The sequence below is a fragment of the Phalacrocorax aristotelis genome, chromosome 1 (assembly GCF_949628215.1).
Source record: "Phalacrocorax aristotelis chromosome 1, bGulAri2.1, whole genome shotgun sequence".
NCBI classification, from domain to species: Eukaryota; Metazoa; Chordata; class Aves; order Suliformes; family Phalacrocoracidae; genus Phalacrocorax; species Phalacrocorax aristotelis.
The window spans coordinates 175,035,850-175,056,948 of NC_134276.1; the positions used below are offsets into that span (position 1 = coordinate 175,035,850).

The window sequence follows — 21,099 nt, forward strand, 5'->3', positions numbered from 1 at the left end:
CTCTTATCTTTAGCTTTGTAAAACAATTGCCTAGCACTTTAGCTGTCCTAAATAAACTAAATAGCTAAAATAAAGGGTGTTGCTTGTGTGGATACTTCATTCATGCCCAGCCTTGTTTTCCCCTTCAAAACGTCTGAATGTTTCACAAAGTGACACATACACTTTACAATAATATGTCTGAAGAGCAGAGTTATTCAGTTTATTCCAAAGAAGATGTAAAGATGTATTAATAATGATACAGAAGACCCTCATGAAGACAGGATACCCGCTGTGTTGACTTTCACTGCTAATAAACAAAAGCACAAGAAACTGTAGCTAGGAATTAAACCCAGGTAAATTCTCACCTCCACCACACAGGAACTTCTTTACAGGGGAAAAGTGGTATTTCTGGGCTTCACTTTTCCACCTTGTTGGCAGGTAATTTGCGGTTAATCAAACCCCCATGACTGACTCAACTAGAACAAGGTGGCTGTTAGGCAGCATGGCCTATGCTGGAAGGAAAAAAGAAAGCCTAAATGCTGGCTTTCCTACCTCATCAATAACATCATGGAAGTAAAGTGAGGGATAAAATATTTGGAAAGATAATCCCTCTGAGATTCATATCACTATCCTGAGACACACAGAAAGCACATTGAGAATAACTGAATGTTGGCACCTCAATCTCAGTCAGGAACAAGATTATACGTCTCTCCTGTTACCCGAATAAGGGTAATGGGGCCTTTTTGGAGAACTGCATCAACAGAAGAAAGGGCAGCACTTGACTCCCACCTTCAGTTAGAAAGGTTTTGGGAAATAAATTTTGGAATTGGCAATGGGAAAGACTTCATTTCTATTTTTGTTGAATGATAAGCATTTTAGCATCTTAGCTGCCAGCAGAGAGCTTCACTTGCCCAATGTGTGAACAGATTTGAACAACTATCACCCATAAAGCACATATGTAAAGTTATGATACCAACAAAGAGCTAGACACACCTGTTTTCCTGTCTTTCCTTACGCTACAGTATACGCTTTCTCTGTTATCACAGGCATACTTTCAGCACATTGCACTGGAGGAGACGTGCGGTTCCCTTCTCAGCACTCAACCCCTACTCCCTTCAAGGATAATTCAGGATCAGGATCAAGGGTCTAATCTGTGAAATGTTTCCTTCTGTTGAGATGTGCACACAAAGGAGTTATATGTTGGAAACTGAGTCAGGAGGCATATAAGAAGTAACCACATAAAGATCTAGCAGAAACTAATCATCTTTCTTGCCCACAAGGGATTAAACAAACAAAAAAGGCCTGTGGGATTTAAAGTAACGTACAAACTTTAATTTAAAGTTGTTTCTATTTCTTCAGAAATTCCTCCAAACTTAATCAAACCTCGACTGCATTAACAGCGCTAATAAAATGCTCATCATGCTGTCTTAAAAACTGTATGACTTTACACAGTCTGGAAAAGGAAGTACCGTCAGTTACGCTCTCACTTTCTGTGAACATTTAAGCACTGATCTAAACTGTGTTTATAGAGATGAAAAAAGACATTTTCATTTTGAGTTCATATTTTAATTCTTTTTTCTTCAAACCCATTAAAAGAAAAGACGTAGGCTGCAATTTTCAGAGAATAAAAATAAATTAAACTTACTTGTAAGAGAACTGACTAATTTCCCTAAGGACTCCAGAATCTATCTACAGTATTTCTATATCTATTTTACAGCCACTCACATTGCTGTGAAATTCTTGTAGATAGAGCTTGAAAACCAAAAGTATTAACTACCTCATTTTCATACAGGTAATTAACACACACATCTTCACACTTGCTTTGGGACTGCATAACCAAATAAAAACATACCATAATTTAATCAGGAAGAAGCATGCATACAAACACACAAAAAATGCATTGTTTAGTTGTGGTTATTTAAATAAAGGATAAGAAGACTTTCTGCCTTCTGTTTTGGGGAAGGGAGGGTGGGAGGAAGCCAATAGCAATGGCAGAAAATTATGATTACTGGCTGGCAGAGTCTGCACAGCTGGGTGCTGACCTCCTGTACCTTTGGTCAGTGTGTACAACTAAGGAGATGTACACATACAATAAGCTTTTTTCCCTCTCTCAGATCAAGAAGCTGTTCAAACACCTCCTGAGCCCAGGCACTTTTTCGGCACAGTGTTTTTCCTACGGTTTTTCAGAGCAATGCCTATAGGTCTTGTACAACTTCACTAGTAATCAGCAGGCACAATTTATTTTTCCTCATTTTAAGCATCGGAGGAAAAAAAGAGCAGAACAATTTGACTCTGGTTCTTTGGAGGAATTGCCAAAATTGATGGTTCATCTAATACAATATATTATTCTGTGCAATAGGCTGTAGCATATGATTCGGTGGAAATTGTGTAACTCACTCCAAAATGGAAAATTTCCTGACAGCTTACTCATAAAACCCTCCAAAATGCCTTGGAATATCAGAGTTTATCTATCCTTTAACATGGCTTCTCTGATGAATACATTGTAATTTGGAATACAGTCTGATTTTGGAATCGCTGCCTTCAGCTTTTAACTTGAAGAAGGTGGTGGTTTGGCTTGATTTGGGATTAGAAGAAACAAATCCCCAAGACCTTATTTACCCATTGAAAGAGGACCATTTCAGACAAGACCCCTGCTCCCTACTACTGCCCAGTCTTAAGGTAGATATCACCAACTTGAATGTTCTTCCAGGCAGGAGAGAAAGATTTTAACATGATGGAGATTTGGTGACCCATCCCAGCACCACTGTGGGAGCTCACAGGGAATTTACTGCAATGGCGTGAGACTGCTTTGCGAGCACTGGAGAGATGTATTGCTGCAGCCATCTACTGTTGGAAGTTCTGCCAGTGTATTACAGTACATACCGACATATTAGATGTTGTAGAAATCCTTACAGTAAGTAGAGATCTTAAAATATCTCTTGGTACTGATCTCTGTTGGATTCTTTAGCATTAGCCTAGTTGTAAATGCAGCTGTTGTGGTGGTGGTGTTTGTTGTTTATTTTCACTTTTGTTTTTTAATAAGGCTGTTTTCTTTTCTCTTAATATTCACTGAGTTATGCTTACAATATGGCTTATAGCAAGGCCATGGCACTAATGGTGTATTTCTCTTCTTATAATATTGCAGTCGTGTCAGCTAGCTTTTAAGGTTTCTTATGCTTTAATGAAGTTATTAAAGTGAATGCTCTGACTGCATAATTCATGAGCATTCATTCTGTCTTCAAAGAGCTGGTCTCTAAACAATTTTTAATTTTTCTATTCTCTTATAAGACATCCAACCAAGTCTTTTGAATTTGAATGCAATATTCAAAATAAATGTCTAATTGTAGAAAACCAGCTTTATTTCTGCTATAGTACCATTTGGTCCCCAGAGATGGTTCTGATTTATAGTACTTGCTTGGCAGTCACAAAGAGGTGCTGTGTATTTTCTATTTATAACTCATAAATATTGAGATTAGCTTTCACACATAATGGACCAGATTGCAGGCCGCTTTCTCTTCACAGCTGTACCTGCAGCTTTCTGTGGAAGGAAGAGCCCATGGATCCAATCACAGTCCTCTTCTCCTTGCAGTTCTTCCTAAGCATTAATTCAGCATAAGCAGGTATGGTTTAGGGTCTGCTATAATATTTCCTGCTTGTCAACAGTTCCAAGGCAATACCTGAGCTGATGCCAGCTAGGCCATCTTCTCCCCATTGAAACTCAGGGTCTGACTGGGGAGAGTGGTGAGAGGCAGCAGTGCCGAGGAGATAAGGGAAGGGTACATTGCTTGCTACTAGGATAGATTCCTGGTAATTAGGTTGACTAAAAGCTAAGCATAGAACAAAACCACATTAGCTTTCAAAGATTTTTAGAAGGAATAAACTATACTGAAAATAATCCTGAAAAGATGATAAGCTATGTTAAGGATAACAATTACTATCAGCTAGTAAGAGATGACTTTTTGGTATAAAACAGTATTTTGGCAGCAATATGTACAGCCACTGAAGTTCTTAAAAACGGTATTTAAGCCGAAGGGCCTGGGTAGCTAAACACGCATCAAGAGTCTGTTCAGGTGCCAGCCCCAGTCTCTTCTGAAGGTTCAGAAGGAAAACGCTTTTCAATGTATTCAGGTAATTTATTTCAACAATTGGCTTGGTCAAAGCAGGGAAAGCTGCTGGAAGGTGAAAGGAAAGCTTTTATTTCATGTTAGGAATAAAAATTAATACAAATGGCTGGTATAGCTAAATACTTGGAAATCTTTAGAATTGCCCGCATAAATGTGTATTAATATTGGGAATCTTCCTATGTAATAAAAAGCAGCTCTATATTTATTGTACAAACCACATTTAGCTGCCAGTCAGATGTGCTGAGGGTTAAATGACCATCTTTTCTTTAGAAAATAAGTAAAAAATACAAACACAAAACAAGATTAAAATGAATTTAGGAAAGTTTTATACTCATTTAGATCTGTATCTGAAACCACTACCAGTTTTTTTTTAGATTAATATCTCATAGGGGAGTTGCAAATAATTCCTGCCCTCTTTCTGCAGCAGAAGGGACTGTAAACCTGAATGAAGTATCATAATTCATAGATGACCCTTGTGAGCTGAACGGCATTGCTGAGCTGCATTGTGCCTTTATCAAGGAAGTAGTCAGATTATATCTCTATGGCCTGTTTGGAGAGATTAAACTGCAAACTGGCTTTGAAATCTTCCAATTTTGCAAATCATCTAAATGAAATTTAAAAAAAGACAACCCACAGTGACTTGGGAGTCTAAGTTCCCTTGATTTTCTCTAAGACCTAAGTCTTGTAGACATCTTGGGTGAATCACAGAATCACAGGTTGGAAGGGACCTCAGGGATCATCTAGTCCAACCTTTCTAGGAAGAGCACAGGCTAGACAAGATGGCCCAGCACCCTGTCCAGATGACTCTTGAAGGTGTCCAACGTGGCCGAGTCAACCACTTCCCTGGGGAGATTATTCCAATGGTTGACTGTCCTCACTGTGGAAAATTTCCCTCTCATGCCCAATCATAATCGCCCCAAGAGCGACTTGTGTCCATTCCCCCTTGTCCTCTCCATGGGACTCCTTGTAAAAAGGGAGTCTCCATCTTCTTTGTAGCTGCCCCTTAAGTACTGGTACATGGTGATGAGATCCCCCTCTAAGCCTCCTTTTCTCAAGGCTGAACAAACCCAGTTCTCCCAGCCTATCTGGCAGGCTTCCCAGTCCTTTGATCATCTTGGTGGCCCTTCTCTGGACCCCTTCCAGTCTGTCCACATCCTTTTTGTAGAGCGGGGACCAGAACTGTACACAGTACTCCAGGTGTGAAGAATACCTATAAAGCCATGTAACCCGAGTTTACCAAATTCAGACAAATAAAAATAATTTCTTTATAGCTTACATTCCTACATATCACCTGCCAGATGTCAGATTCATTAAAAATGTATTTGAATATAATTTAAATAATGAAAATGCCATTTTAAAACATGCATAATTGTTTGCCAGAAGCCATTGCTCACCAAAAGTAATAATTTCCACTTGTTGTGGTAACTTGACGAGCTCAGGCTGAATGGTTCCAGTGTTTGAGCCAAGGTTTGCTTTAGTCACAGCCTGATGTTGCAATTAAGTTTAAGACCTGGGAGTTTATTGCTCAGATGGGTGATCTGGTTTTGTTACAAGGAGTCTAATGAATTTGATGATTAGTCTGTTGTCTTCTATTGTCTGTTTCCAAAGTAATTTGTGCTTGGCTTTTGACTGCTAGTAAAATTTATGGAAAAATTCAAAACACTGGAGATAAAGGTTTGGTTTTTTTTTTGGCAACTGTAATAACCATTAAATGGGATATATATGCTGACTAGCAGGGTTAAGGTTTCACCAGTAGAATTTCAGCCTGTAGAAATGCTAGGAAAGGTGGTACTTTCAATCTACTTTGATCGGTCTCTTGCTTTTGATAGGTACTTTCTTAACTGCAAAACAAAATATACATGTTGAAAATCAAGCATGCTTTAAAGCCTGATTGATCACAATTATGGATGTAGTCCAGTTTTTAATAAATTACTGAATAGAAGTGCAGGTGCTGAGCCACAGTGACTGGTTCTTTATATTGGGACTAAAGATAACATAAATGCTAAAACTTTCCACATCGTTGAGGTGCAAAGGTACAGCAGATATTTACTAGCAGCAGTAATACTCAAGATGTGGAGAGAAGTGGCCAGAAGGAAACTGCAAGGTTGCCTGCCGCTGTGCTGTGAATGCTTGGTGGTGCTACTTCAGATGTCCTGCAGGAGCCAGGGCCTTGCTCCTCCTTTCTGCAAGGCAGATAAACTCCACAGAGAGGCATAAAGACTGGATGCAAGAGAAAGCAGAGTCCTTTCCAAATGTTTGTCTTCTACTTTTCCAGCATCTTCTCCAAAATAGGAGAGAATAACAAAAAGGCATATTCTAAACTCAAAAAACAGATACTTTGCCTATTTTTTACAAACTTCTAAGATTTTTTCTCCATCTGTGTCAACTATATAATTTTCACCTCTTGCTAATGGCTTTCCCTTGGTGACAGTAAGTGCTGTTGAGTATATAGGTAATATTCGGTTTGAGATCACATTTGATTGTTAACATCTTCCCACTTCCACTGCAATGCAAAACTTTCAGTTTTGCAAAACGAAAAGCCATTTTAGTATCTAGAGAAAATAACAAAACTAGTGGGGAAAGCATTCTCTAATTGAGATAAAATCCTGTCACCTTCATTACCACTTAGCAGTACTGTACTGTGAGAGTAGGTATTATTTAGTGTGAATAATGACAACAGAATCTCAGCTTGATTTCAAAAGTTATTTCTGCATAATTTATTCAAAAGATAAATTCCCTAATGAAAGATACTGGATCCACTTTAAACCAACATTATTTCATCTATAATTACTGCCTCAGGAATACCACACTAACTGCCATTTATCACTGTCAGCGACATTTGAATTCCTGCTACAACCATGGTATCCCATTGGGTTTGTTTGTCTCTGAGAGAACATGATGTTCGTAGTTTGGCATGGCCCTAAAAAAGGAGAACAAAACCTGTCACCCCCTAGAAATATATTTAAATATCCTCAGGGTGCTTCAGGACATACAGGGGACTAAGCCCATTCATTTCCTCATGGTTATTTCCAACAGAATGCATTATATTTTCCATCTGAAGTTCGTAGAAGGTCTTCAGTTCATTACTGCTTCCCCTGCTCCTTTCTTTCTTTTCTTATGAGCTGAGTACCCATTATCCATCACATTTCTCTCAAAGCTAGGAAAAGAATGTAGATGCTACACTGCAGTCAAAAAATGCCACACTTCCTCATTAGGAGAATCTAATCTTTCATTAGGAAACAATTAGGAAGTAAATGTGCTTGAGAATATTAATTTGCAACTGGTTCAGTATGAGCGTTAGGGAAACTATTAGTGGTGTGTCTTAATCCAGTGCCCATTTTAGACAGGAAAAGGCTAGACTTGATTGAGGTAATGACTACAAGAATATTTTGATGACTTTTAATTTATTATGCCTGTGGCTATGCAGTGGAAGCCTTTAGAAGCAAGTTTAAAAAAACAAAAAAACCGGTTACTGGTAAGAGACCTTGTTTCCTCCCACTTTGTGAAGGTCCTCCTGTTATTGTTCATCAAAAGCGGTAAATAAAAACTTCAGGCTTGCTTTTAGAAGGCTCCCATTTCTCTGTGTATTTTGGATATAAATCTTACCTTGTTCTAAGATTAAAATAAAAATAAAAGCAAAACCCCTTTTTCTTGTCACTTACTAATTCAAAATCGGCAATTACATCATCTATGGGTTAGTGACAGCTGTAAAAATTTTCAGTTCTAGAGCGGCGCTGGAATTATTCTCAACGGTTGGCAGAAACTGCCTCTTTTAAACAGAAGGTATATAAAATAAAATTCTCCTGGAAAGACCTCTTCTTATAAAGCATCTTCTTATTTAATTTGGTCTCAGCTAATTTAGACAGTAATTTGTGTCCAAATTCCAGACACAGCGGAGAACAGAAGCCTACATGGAGCTCCACCAGGTCCCTGGGACACAGCCCTACCACAGGGACACAGCCCCGATGTCACGTGTGGTGACTGCACCCTCCCTTAGAGATGGCACACGTCATCTCACTCACGGTGCGTACGGCCTTACTACAAGGAAAGACTACAAGGGCTATTTGTAGGTACTGAGTACGCTGGAGATACCAATCTCAGAGACTACCACAAGTACAAGACTGTCATATTGATTGCTGGCGTACATGCAGATGCAGAGCACTCCCAACTCTGCGCATGGGAACAGTCACACCTGAGCCCTTCAGATGTACAAACAATTACCCTAGCACCTCAACCAGCAGTCAGCATGGTGACCTACGCTGAGTTCCTCTATTGTGTACCATCAGTAACACTGCAGGGAAATGCTCACATTTTGTGAGATTAAACAGACAATAAGAATTGTAGTCAGATTTTTTTCTCTTGCCTGAATAGCCTGCATTTATCTCCAGGCAACAGAGAGCTTGCACTGTCATCTGACTGTTTTAACACTTCAGACCTTGTCTTGGAGTGGAATGCAATGTATAATGAAATCCCCTTTTTTAAGCTAGAGCGAGTTCTGATATACTCAGTCATGCCCTAACTTTCAGAAAACACAAACCGCATTTTGCAGACAGTGAACAGGAGCCCTTACCTTCTCAACCTAGAGATCTCCGATAGAAAATGAGTTGATATTTTGCCTTTACAAGCCTGCAAAATCTACAAGCAGATTGTCATGCACATACCCGATAGTCCACCGACATCCATCTTCTTCAGGTTCTTTGCCTCCAGAATGACGACAGTCAGTTTGCCAGCAGTAGGCACATAACGGAGGGAGAAGCAGATATCACCCAGTTTTTCTTGCTGTGAAAACAAACAAGACATGGTGTTATACTTTAATAATTTTTTGTATCTTTTAAAAATACAGTTGTGAAAGCCCCACAGAAAATTAACAGGATTACATCTCAAATATTGTTAAACAAAACATTCAAATGAACAATAAGAGATATCTGTGAAAAGTTGCCCAGCTTAAATCCTTGATACCCTCAAGTCTGTTGCAGCAACCAGAGTTCACAGCAGCTATCCTGTATGGAGCCAAATGACAAGATATGCTCTTGCTGTGAAGTAAATTTTACTGTTCAGCATTTCACCCCTGACAATCAGGGTTCCACAAATACTGTTTACCCTTTAAACCGAATCACAACTGGTTTGTTTTTTTTTTCAGGTTGTGTTTCAGTAAAAATCAATTAACACGCACACATGCACAACCACGAGACTGCTTTCTCCGAAACAATAACATGGATCTTTCTCATCACATTTTGTCACAAAGGCAGAAATCATAAAAACTACAAAGCACAAAGCTTTCCATATAAAAAAAGAATTGTCTTCTATCTGACAGGCAAAAAACCCAACAAACCCAAAAGGCAGATATAGGCTGGGAAAGCACACGGTGCATCCCTCCTCACATCAGGAATTGTTGGAAGGATTCGGTTTTGCCTTCAGCCTTGCAGCCTTTCATCTGGGATGCTGCGAAATGCAACCTTTTGCAAGCCATTGCTTAGTACCTTCTTAACAGTCCTGGCAAAGAGGGAAAGGCTGAATTGTGTTTAGAATTACAGGTACTTTGTTTTAAAAGGAGAAGTAACAGATTTGAACTTGCAGATATATGAGGGGGAGGAGATGGAGGGGAGGGAGAGGAGGAGAGGAGAGTACTGCTTAGAAATGATCACTAGGATGATCTGAGTTGCTTTCCTCCTTCCTTTTAGGCACAACGGTATCTCTAGTGGGGGTAACAAGGTTGCTTTTGAGACAAGAAACAGGCTACACTGAACAGTCCAACAAAGCATTTCAGACAGCAATGTTTCTCTTTCAAAGGCAGTAGTTCTTACAGCACGTCTGTTTCCACAGTTTATTCTGGCAGTAGAGTATAAAGTACATTTCTATCAAGACATATCTCTTTGGTTACAGTGTTTTGTTAGAATAAATTGGAAGGGTTCAACAACAAGTTGTTAAAAAGTTTTTGGGGTGTATCCAAGTTTTTTGTTCAGATACTAGGTTATTTTTTTGCAGGAATTCTGCACCTTTTCCCTGTACCACAAATGCAAAAAGAACATGGCAATTCACCAGGTTCAAAGAGCCAAGGGAAAAAGAGGCAAAGTCAGGACCCTACCTAAAAAGCAGAGAATACACTACTTAGAGCAACCAGCTCACATATTCATGGACGGAGTAGGTATTTCCTAGAGAAAAGACAGCCCATGTCCTAAGGACTTCACCGTCTGTAAAAGGAACCAAAATGCTCCTTTCCAACTTGGGAGCTCAAGTTTCCACATCATTTAAGAGAAACTGAACTTTATCTACTAAGCTAAATTTTCAGCATCAGTGGCAGTTCTTCTCTCAATAGCTCTTACACACAATCACTTTTTATCCAGGTTTGGATAAGCATCTGCAGTACATCCATCTGCAGAATGCGTACCAGAAACTCAGCTACACTTCTGACTTTTCATCTTCCTCCCTTACTAAAAGGTGCGTGAGCTTGTCTTAGAAGACTTCCTTGGGGACATGGGATTCTTTGTTGTTCCCAACAAAAGACTGGAGTGGTATATATAAGAATGGAATAATGTAGTTATTGTTCCTTTTAATTTTAAAAATCTTAGAAACTGCAATAATAATGCAACACCTATAAAGTGACAGACTCTAAATTGATTATTACAAGTTGGGAATGAGACCTAGGGATTGAAATAGATAGTTCCCTGCAAAACATCAGCTCAGTGGTTACCAGTGGTCAGAAAACATACAGAACAAACACAGTTATGTATAATTATGAAATGCTCAGAGAGAACACAACAAAATAGCTCATGATGTAAATGTGTGTATCACGTATAAAAACACTGTCAGAATGCACACGTGCCAGTACCTTGAAAACTGGTGCAGTTATGGTGTCCTCCCCCCCTCAAAAAGGATATGATAGAATCGGGAAAGATTCTAAGAAAAGCAGCAAGAATGATCAAAGGTATGATACAGCTTCTGTACAATGAACAGCTACATAGATCAGGACTCTTCAGCCTGGAAAGGGGCCAGCTGAAGGGCAGCATCTTAGAGACCTCTATCTGACCCAGGAGGGCTATAATGATGATTTGACCTTGCTCAAAAGAAGAGATCCTAATATCAGAAAATTTACATTTTAAACTCGTATCTAGAATACCCTAAGAAGTCTTTCACAGCAGGGACTGCACCTCTGTGGAAGGACTTACTATTCTTCCCTGTCTGCACATACTGTTATGAATCCCATCATAGATTCGCATCATGGAAATACACATTTTAGCTGTGCAATCTGCACAGCTCAAGCTCAGATCTAACTGAGCCTCCAGTGGCACGGTGACAGCAAAACACGCTCCTGTTCCCCTGACATTCAGGTTTGGAAGTCCATATTGGCTAGGCTAATGGTGAAGTTGATCTATCACTTGCAGCTTGTTCAGAATGGAAGAAATCAATTGCTTATTGATTTGTCTTATCATGATCACAGCTCACCCAGCCGCCCAGTTTTCTCTGCAGTCACTGTTCTATTACATGGTAGACTTGGTTTAAATTAGCCTGGTTGATTCATGGGGCTCTGAATAAGACTGAAACAGGGTATATTTGAAAGCTCATTTTAGCCCCCCATTTAGAGACCTTTGTACTCGCGTATCACCTGACATTCAAGGGCTCTGCCCTCACCTCTAGACTCACTAGGCGGAGCTTTGGTTGTAGCAGCACAGGAACTTGTATTCCCCTGTATTCCTCAGAAATGTACCTCACTGACAGACTATCTAAACATCTATTTTGGAAGGTACTTTTAAATCAATACCATGCTTCTAATTGTTCCTTCGATTGTTTTTTTTTTTTGTGTGTGTGTACTTGTGTTGAGACTAGAGTGTGTTTAGTAAGCATAAAATGGTGTTAGGATTGTTGATTCTGAGTGCTTCAGCAGAGGCTGGAGGAGGTACTCTACAAACACAGTTATTGCCACGGAGACCATCACCTCTCACCAGCCTTTCTCCATCTGTAATCATGTTATGCTTCCGTGCAAGTACCACAATTGTCTACACAGAAGAGTAATTTTATGAGAGCATTTAATGCATTTTTAGCCTCTTTTAATGTAATTTTAGCTGCAGGAAGCATGGAGAAGAAGCCAGCATCATGTAAACAGCCAGTTTTCCATAGATCACCAGCAAGCCATTGGAAATGTCAGCAGATGATGGGCTCATTCCAGTGAATAACTTGAAGAAAAAGCACAGGTACCTCTTTAAATGCCTACAGAATCTAATTTAGTACTTTTTTGTTGTTATTAAAATCTGTATGAACTGCATTTCTTCAATAGTTCTTGTATTTTTAAACGTTTTCTCTTTGTGTGACTGCCACAACTTTTCTATCCCTAAGCCATTTTTTTGCTGGGATTTTTTAAAATTGTAAAAATATTTGTCAGGCAAAATACTGCAAGTGGCTGCACTGCAATGAAGCAACAAAAAGCAATCACTGGAGGTGTGGTTTGCGGGAGATAATTACAAACCCCTGCAGGGCTATGAGGCACAGATGAGTGCTTCTGGTATGGTGATTATCTCATGGAGGTGCCTTATTGTTATTATGAATTTTTTTCAGCCCTATGTATAAATAATTTATTTAGTAAATTACTTTGATCTCTGATGGAAACTCTAAGTTAGTGTTAGAAACTTCCAACTGGGAGGTTCATAGACATTAACCTATTCATGTATAATGCCTAAACACCAATCAAAAGACTCTCTCCATCTAAGCAACTTCATAACTTCATTACATTTAAAGAGGATGCAATGGTGCAGAACGAAAATGACACAGACAGCACTGGTAACACTTCTTCAGCTTAGAAAAGGCTATTTGAAGTCCTGTTGAGAAGCTGGACTTTTTAGACATGACTCTAAGTGGCTCCTGCTTGCCTCATGCTTCTTCTCATATGTGTCAGTAGTCATTTTTGCCTTGACAGTACACTTCTAATGAGCTACAGAGAAAAATGCTATTTATGCAGATTACTCTCATTTGCACTGCAGAATCTCTAACAGCATTATCTATCTTCTTAATATAAACATTCTCCACATTCTTGTGGAAGATATTACGAGAAAGTTGATTATTGCAGCTCTCTTGGTAAAACAATACCAAAATAATGATCCACAGCACCATATGTTTTTTTCTAATTGGATCTAAGACTCCAAAATAGTAGAGGAAGGCTACAAACACAGTGAGGTGGGTTTCCAACTTCAATACCTGGTTTTGATTGTGGATATTTGCATAAGCCAGAGAGAAACACACTAGGATGCGGGTTGTGGGTGAACACCCAAAATACAATCTTCCGCAAACCAAATTTTCAATAGACGCTCATAATGTTCACTGTATAGTTTTCACACTGACCAAATGTTTTAAAACTCTGTGGAGAACACAGGAACAGCATAAAGGTGGGTTATAGACTAAGCTAGAGTCTTTCAAATTCAGGAAACCCAGGTAAACTGTAATGACAGAATCTTTAATCCTAATTCCCACATCCATGGGCTTGAGACAGTGTTGAGGCCATTGCATTCTGCCTACACATGGAGATCTCAAATCCAGCAAATTGCTTTTCTTGGCACGTAAGCCACGAATACACTAAGCTGCAAAGGTGTCAAAATAATACTAGTAAGAGAATCACATGGATGACATGAACCGGCCACAACTTCAATTAAGCCACCATAGCAAGTGGGCAGAAATAGCAGTTCATACACATAGCCGGGATCTACAACTGGGAAAATATTGCTCCTCCACACTTCCCAGGACAAATAGGGATCATACTGGGAAAAGGAAATACTTGTTTGTTGGGCTCCCCCTTCATCTTTCAACCTGAAATTGTATTGCTACAGCAGGTCAGTTACACGTCAGTAACATTACCAGTTTCAAAGACACTGATTTTTTTATAAATACATGGTTAATGAACAAAGCAGAAAATACCTGCAACAGGTACAATGAGGAAAGGCAGACAATCTTTTTCTCTTGTGCTTGCAAATCAGGCACCAGATGACCCCAAAATACACAGATGATTCTCCCACAGTTAGGCAAAGGAGTGGGAAGTGAGTAAGAAGCTTTTAAAACCAGTTTGCATAAATAGGCTAGAAATAGATGGTGCAGCAGAGAAAGATAAAGGAGAACCCGAAAGAGAAAAAAAAGCTGGAGCTAATGTGTCAGCCCATTATTATAGCACTTCTGGAGACTATCACATGGATACCTACACACACCAAGTGCCACTGAACTGCAAAGACCATGAAGTACTTTTGGGATAAAGTATTGAGAGCAAATAGGAGAGGCAGAGTTCTCCCCAGCCTTTTAAATCAAAAGGCTTATTACAGAAGTAGCTATTTCAGACTTGCAAAATGTTAACTATAAACCCAGTCAATATAAACTTCAGGACTTTAACAACTAAACCATTAATCTGTCAAGCAGAGTAATTCCTTTGCTGTCTAAAAGAATTTCATGCCCATGAACAGAGCAGCCATGCTGTTATACAGCTAGGAGTAAATAGGTACTAAATGCCTCTGGAGAGAAGGAAGAACCTTCTTCACGACTGTACCTACTGCACTTTTGAAGAAAATATTTTCAAACAATAGAACATGTACAGATTATGTCCTACTGTGTGTTTTGTTATTCAAGGATGAGTTTTTATTCACAGGAATAACCCACTTGTCTTACAAAATGGAAGTATAGCGTGTCTGTGATCCAAAGTCTCTCCTGTTTGCTTTTACTAATATTATTTCAGAACTATTTTCACAGGTTATACCCTTTTCAAATGTGCAAACTTGGCCATAAAGGAAGCTCCTGTTAATGTAACAAGCCACATAACAAGTAAATTAAGATGCAAAGCAGGAGATCTTGGAAGAAACAGAGGGTTCTTGAGGCAAAGATCCAGAGGGCTTGTTTCAGATGCTGTAAAAAAGGGATTAGCAGTGGCAACGGGCTAAAGAAGAGCTGGAAAGGAGACTGATTCTAGGTGAAGAGAGAACAGAAATAGAAGCAAAGGTCCATGAGGTAAGTTTTAAAAGGGAGAAGTTTTAGGGCAGACAGGGAACAATCTTTCAGATGAAGTGAATTTATTAAAGGTATCAGGAGGTGGTATCTGTAGGGATACAGTCATGGTATAAAGTAGGACTGAGGAAGAGCCAAAAGAAATGGTTTAATTGCATATTCCTTTTGAATGATTTTCCTACTACAGTCCTACTCTCTGACTGCTTTGTAATACAACTTCTGTATGCCAGCACTACTTTTTACCTTTGCTTAAAAGGAACAGACCTGGCAGGATCTTTCTGTGGAAAGAAAATCTACTTTTTTTCCCCCCCCTCTGAACAGCACTACTCAACATGGAAATTATTCACAAATCTCTGTGTTCTTATTGCAGTATATATATAGAAAGGTAGTAGGTTGCATTTCTTTTAACTGCCCCAATTATGTAATATTCTACAACGCAATGGTAAATCTGACTGGAAAGCAAGCTGGGCAATAATTTGAACCAGCCAATGTTATTAAAAAATTAACAAGTCAGATTTTGTCAGCTTCCTCCTTTTAGTCCTCTTCATTACATTTTTAACTGTGTAGAGAAAGCACTTCTATTACTGCTTTCTGAAAAGCAGAGGAAATGGGAAGAGAAAACACTGTTATTATTAGTAGAAAATGACACTTCATGGTCATCAGTTTAAAAGCATTACAATCAGCTTCCTCTTGCAAAATGAGAAACGCTGTGGCTGAAGGCACTTGAAATCAAAGATTAACAGAAACGCACTCTTTGATTTCCAAACAAGAGACCATGCTACCAAACATACTGAGTTCTTAATTAAACAAGAAGAAAATGAATTTCTTAAATAAACGAGAAAGGGAGGCGTGAATTAAAAGAAACATATATGCCTGAACATCATAGCCTGCTTTTCTGTAGCTCTGCCTACCCACAAATGCTTGCAGCTGGCTGCTCTGCTTTAATGATTGAATCTCGCTTTATTTTGCCACTTGGCTTCTCCTCAGCTTCTGCCTGATCATATTTCTAAATGTCACTCACATTTATGCAGGCCAGTGCACAAAACAAAATTAATTTAACTGAATGGCACATTAATATTATTACTTTTGACAGCATGGAAAACTTATTAACTATAGCATGTCACAAGGCTGGTCTTCTAGTGAGTAGTATAAGTACAACATTGAAAGGAAATGTAATACATTTGAAAGATTAGGGTTTTTTGCCTTATCAGACACTCTAAGAAGACAAATCACAAAGCTTTTCCATAATTATTAGAATATTATATGTGCATAGCTGTCACTTCACAGAAAATCCTTGTCCTCCTGTGATAGGGTACAGGAAGCCACAGTACAGTACTCTTGTTTGATTTGAAAACATCTCTTGTAGTAAGTATGGGCACCTTAATGCTTAGTTAATGTAGTTTCCACTACCAAGAGTATCTCAGTTTCTAAAAGCAATTGACTCCAAAACTTTACATTATGGACTGAAATTACAGCATACACCCGAAGAAGGATCGTAGACAGCAGAGAACTGTAATTAAGAATCAAATCAATTACCGATTTCTTACTTGTAAGATGTACCACTGGATGTGGTAGTGTATTAAAAACCTGGCATGAACAGAGTTTTGCTACGATGACCATACATTATCAGTTAATGAAAGACAGAACAAACAGATTAAACAAACCAGTAGGTGGGAACGATTGTCATGATGGAATGCTATGGCTACAGCTGCTGGTAAATTCTGCTGAAATTCAACAGCCCCAGGGAAAGGCTATCAGGTGAATTCAATGTCTCCATTACTGAAACCATACAATGTATTTCCATTTGTACTGCAAGAACCTCTTCGCTTTCCTCTGTAACAAACTAGCAAGACAAAAAAGACCTTGCACCTTGTACCAGTCTGTTCTGGGTCTTGCTTTCCCCATAGCCTTCATCATGCTGTGCTTTGTATTGGTAGCTAGAAAGGTGTTGATAACACACCAGTGCTTTGGGTACTGCTGAGCAGCGCTTGCACAGCACCAAGGCTCTCTCTCCAACATTTCCCCCCTTCACCAGCAGGCCGGGCTGGGCAAGGTCTTGGGGGTGGGCACAGCCAGGACAGCTGGCTCTGACTGACCAAAGAGATGATCCATGCCATATGATGTCCGCTCAGCAATAAAAGCTAAGAGAAAGGGTGGGGGGCATTCATTATTTATGATATTTGTCTTCTGGAGCATCCACTATGTATACTGAAGCCCTGCTTCCTGGGAAGTGGCTGGACATCCCCTGCTGATGGGAAGCAGAGAACAAAATCTTTGTTTTCCTTTTGCTTTTGTGCACAGCCTTTGTTTTTGCTTTTATTAAACTGCCTTTGTCTTGACCCACAAGGTCTTTTTTCCACTTCATTTTCTCCCTGCCCCCCATCCTGCTGAGGAGGGGAGTGATAGAGCAGCTTGGTGGCACCTGGCATGAAGCCAAGGTCAACCCACCAGCTACATTATAAATAAATGGTTCCTTTTGCAGTGACACTAACACAGCCTGGTTCACTCACCTCCTGCAGATCTATGTCCTCCTTTCTCTCATCTCTTGCTTGCTGTAACACCAGTTCAGCTTTCATGTTCCTCCATAATATCCCCCAGCACTACCTCCAGCTCCCTTCCACGACCCCAATCACAAATCCCACAAAATACAGCAGCCTCCTCCAAAATCTCCTGAATTGGCAATTAGGCAAGAGAAAGTATGTGATGTGGTTGTCTTACGAGTAGAAACTTGCTGGTTAGCTAGTGGCAAGACAAACAGAACACATGAGGACCTGGCACATGCTTAAGGGTTTCTCTGAACAGGGTAAGAATCTGAGCACCTATCCTCTTTCAGCCACTGGTTTCAATTAAATTTACAGAAGCTTTCTTACTGTGCCCCACCTGCTCCCAGGGCAGGATGCAACACGCTTCTGGGCCAAAAGCAGCTTGTACCTTTATTTTTACAAGAAGACAACGCAGCCATACAGGCAAGTCAGGATCCTCACTGCACTGCAGCCACAGGGGTGGCCTAGAAGGGCTGCAAACTAGGGGACTGCACAGCAAGCTGGAAAGGAACTGGATTTGCTAACGAGAAAACCACAGACAACTGATGTATGTGAACTGCTGATAAGTGAAGTCCTATGACAAGACAGCTCTCCACCTGTAATTTGTCAAGATGAAGAAGACTCACCCAAGTCAATGTCATCTTTTACTTCTATCCACTGCTTCTGTGCTACAAGCACAGGCAGGATTTGAAATCCCTTTCTATATTGTTGCTCTCCATTTGGAAAGTTTTCTTACATTGTCCTCTTTTACTAATTTTTGTGATGGTGTTTCTTCTAGAGCATCAAACCTTCCCAAAAAATATGAGATGGGGTAAAGGATATGCAGCTGGAAAAGATACAAGCTGAAAACACTCAGAAAAGCTCAGAGGCGCTCTTGTTCTAGTGCTTCCTAGTTTCAGGCAAGTCAGACATATGTAAAATACCTTCTCAGATAATTTCAATGTTTTTGTCTGTGGTTCCAGTTGAAATGAAGAATCTAATATATCCTTACTTCTATAGTCTCTTGCACTGTAAGTTTTAAGTTCAGCTCATTAAATATTTGTGCTCAGCTCAAGAATATGTTCCTTCTAACTAGTGCTATATGTTCAAATCTATTAATTTTACCCTTACCAAGCTCATACCCACTTCTTAAACTAAGCATTCAAAAATATATTTTTATGAAACTACTGAAATATATTCGAGTTTTTGGATAAATACATACTGCCAAGAACCTATTTTATTACTCTGCTTCCCCTGCCTATTTCACTTTGAAAAACTGTCTTAACACATTCTTTAGGACGACGAGACAACTCACCAAAGGTCATCATAGCAATCAGTACCACACACTCAATTTCATTAATCTCTTCAGCAAAAAGAAAGAGGTCATTGCAGTCATCTATAGGAAAGAAGACTGTACTTACCAGGAGTTCTCTGGCTCAGTGATGTTCATTTTTAATAAATCTTAGACCACAGGGGAAATTCCAGAAGATGGAACAGTGCTAATGTTATGCCCATCTTACTCAACAAAAGGCCACATGGGATGAAGGTGATATCTATCAGCCATTTGCCTTTTATCAAACCCAGATGAAACAAAGGAAGGACTCATAAAAGTTTGCATTAATGATGGTTTAAAGGATCTGGAATATAATGAATGTGAAGTCACATGGTTTTATGGAAAATAGGTTTTTTCAACTAAACCCAGATTCACTCTTTGATAAGACTGTAAATTTGATGAAGAAAACATGCAAAATTCTTTTTTTTTTTCTGTTCAAGGTGTACTGCTGCTTTTATAGATGTGGAAGACATGTCTGCTGATCAAGTAAGCAGGTGATACAAGAATTAACGTAATAGTAAATAGTAATGCAACAGGTTGATCAGAGAGAAAATGCTAAATCACTTAGCTATAACAAGTCACACAGAGTACATTTTCATACAGCCAAAAGCAAAAATTCTACATCCTAAGACAAAGAACTCAAGACTATTTATAAGTATCTACTGACTCAGGAACTACATGTTACAAGGCAGGGTCTCCTGCTGAGGACTTAGGGTCATAAGCTACAGTCTATGAACTGCTAGCGTAACACTGCAAAACACTCAATAGTAGAAGTGAGCGGAAGTAGCTGGTGACTTTGCCTGTCTGGCAGAGATATAAGTATACTGCACACAGTCCTTGTATACACATATTTTTTTTAAAGATGCTGAAAACTACGAAGAAGGTGAAAAGTCACAACTCATTGGAAAAATGGGAGAAAAAGCCTGATTGTGAAAAACATAAAAGATTAATTTCTGCAGCTTTCTGAAAAGAGGATTGGAAGTGACTTGATTACAGTGCATAAGTACTGTAGAGAAAAGGAAGCATCATGTATTAAATGGCTTAGATCTACTGAAGAAGGGCATAACAAGAATCAATGACTTGGAGTAGAATCCAGTAAGATCCAAATAACAAATAAAGTACACATTTTTCACAAAGAGAGTAACTGCTGAAGCTATAATGGATGTGTTATTTTCTCCATCTACTGATGCCTTAAAATCAGTAACTTGCAACCTCTTTGGGTTTGAAAACCCTCTAAGAATTTTCCGGCAGAGGTGCAAAGCTGCCTGTAATGAACACTGGTCTACTGTCAGCAGTCTTCTCTTTGTAACCTTTGTCAGTAAGATCTCATGCAGAATTTTCCAGTGGAATTTCCACAAAATTCTGATTAGATTATATTAAAATGTGTCTCAGGAGACTTGGTTTAGCTGAACTTCCATTAAAAACATGCAGGACAATGCTGAAAGTCAGGATGCCATGAGGAAACCTGAGCTTTCAGAGTTTGCAGTCTATGGCCATGCAGCCAGGACAAAATGCCGTAGGCTGAGACTCAGAGGGTTTCTAGCTCCTTATTCCAAAACCAAGCAAGGTCTAACTTTCAAGTTTGAAAGGGGGCTTCTTTGTGCCACCTTCTTCCCAACTTGGCAGAGAGGGAGCACTACTATCTCCTGGACGCTGCCTGTTTCCTAGACTGTGTTAGATTACAGGAAGTTCTTTAAACTGTTCCTTGAAGATCTAGGAGTCCTTCAGATTTAGGGCAGACAATCTCACCTCTTTTAGAAAAATACCCAATTTGATAGGAAATAGTAGTAATTCTAAACAAAACAAAGGTTTTTGAAATGGGAGATTTTTTTGCAGAAAAAATTTTTTAATGTTAGCTAGTCTAGGCTCAATGCAAATAAAATAGATCAGATTTAAAGACCTTTCATCGTCAGCAAGCTGTAAGAGCTTATATAGTGGTGCCTTCTGGCAATGAACCCAAGGCTAAAAGTCTAAGGAGCATGTCCTGATGTTTATACACAAGATATTCACAGCTGTATATGCCTTATTGTGCTTGAGGCAGATTAACAGCTAGTTTCATGATAGGCAATAGAATATTTTCATTGGCAGGGAACTACAGCAGATTTCTAGTCCAACTGCCTGACCACTGCAGGGCTGACCAATAGTTCAAGCACATTATTAAGATCATTGTCCA

The 21,099-nt window shown here is 39.3% G+C and overlaps 1 protein-coding gene across 3 annotated transcripts in view; it reads right to left on the reverse strand.

Annotated features, from left to right (window-relative positions):
- SYT1 (synaptotagmin 1) overlaps positions 1-21,099 on the reverse strand; it is a 360,508-nt gene that overhangs the window by 45,513 nt on the left and 293,896 nt on the right. For all 3 annotated transcript variants that reach the window (XM_075080749.1, XM_075080747.1, XM_075080748.1), the window contains one exon: positions 8,765-8,882. In XM_075080749.1, coding sequence (XP_074936850.1) covers positions 8,765-8,882 — 118 coding nt within the window. The remainder of the gene's footprint in view (positions 1-8,764; positions 8,883-21,099) is intronic.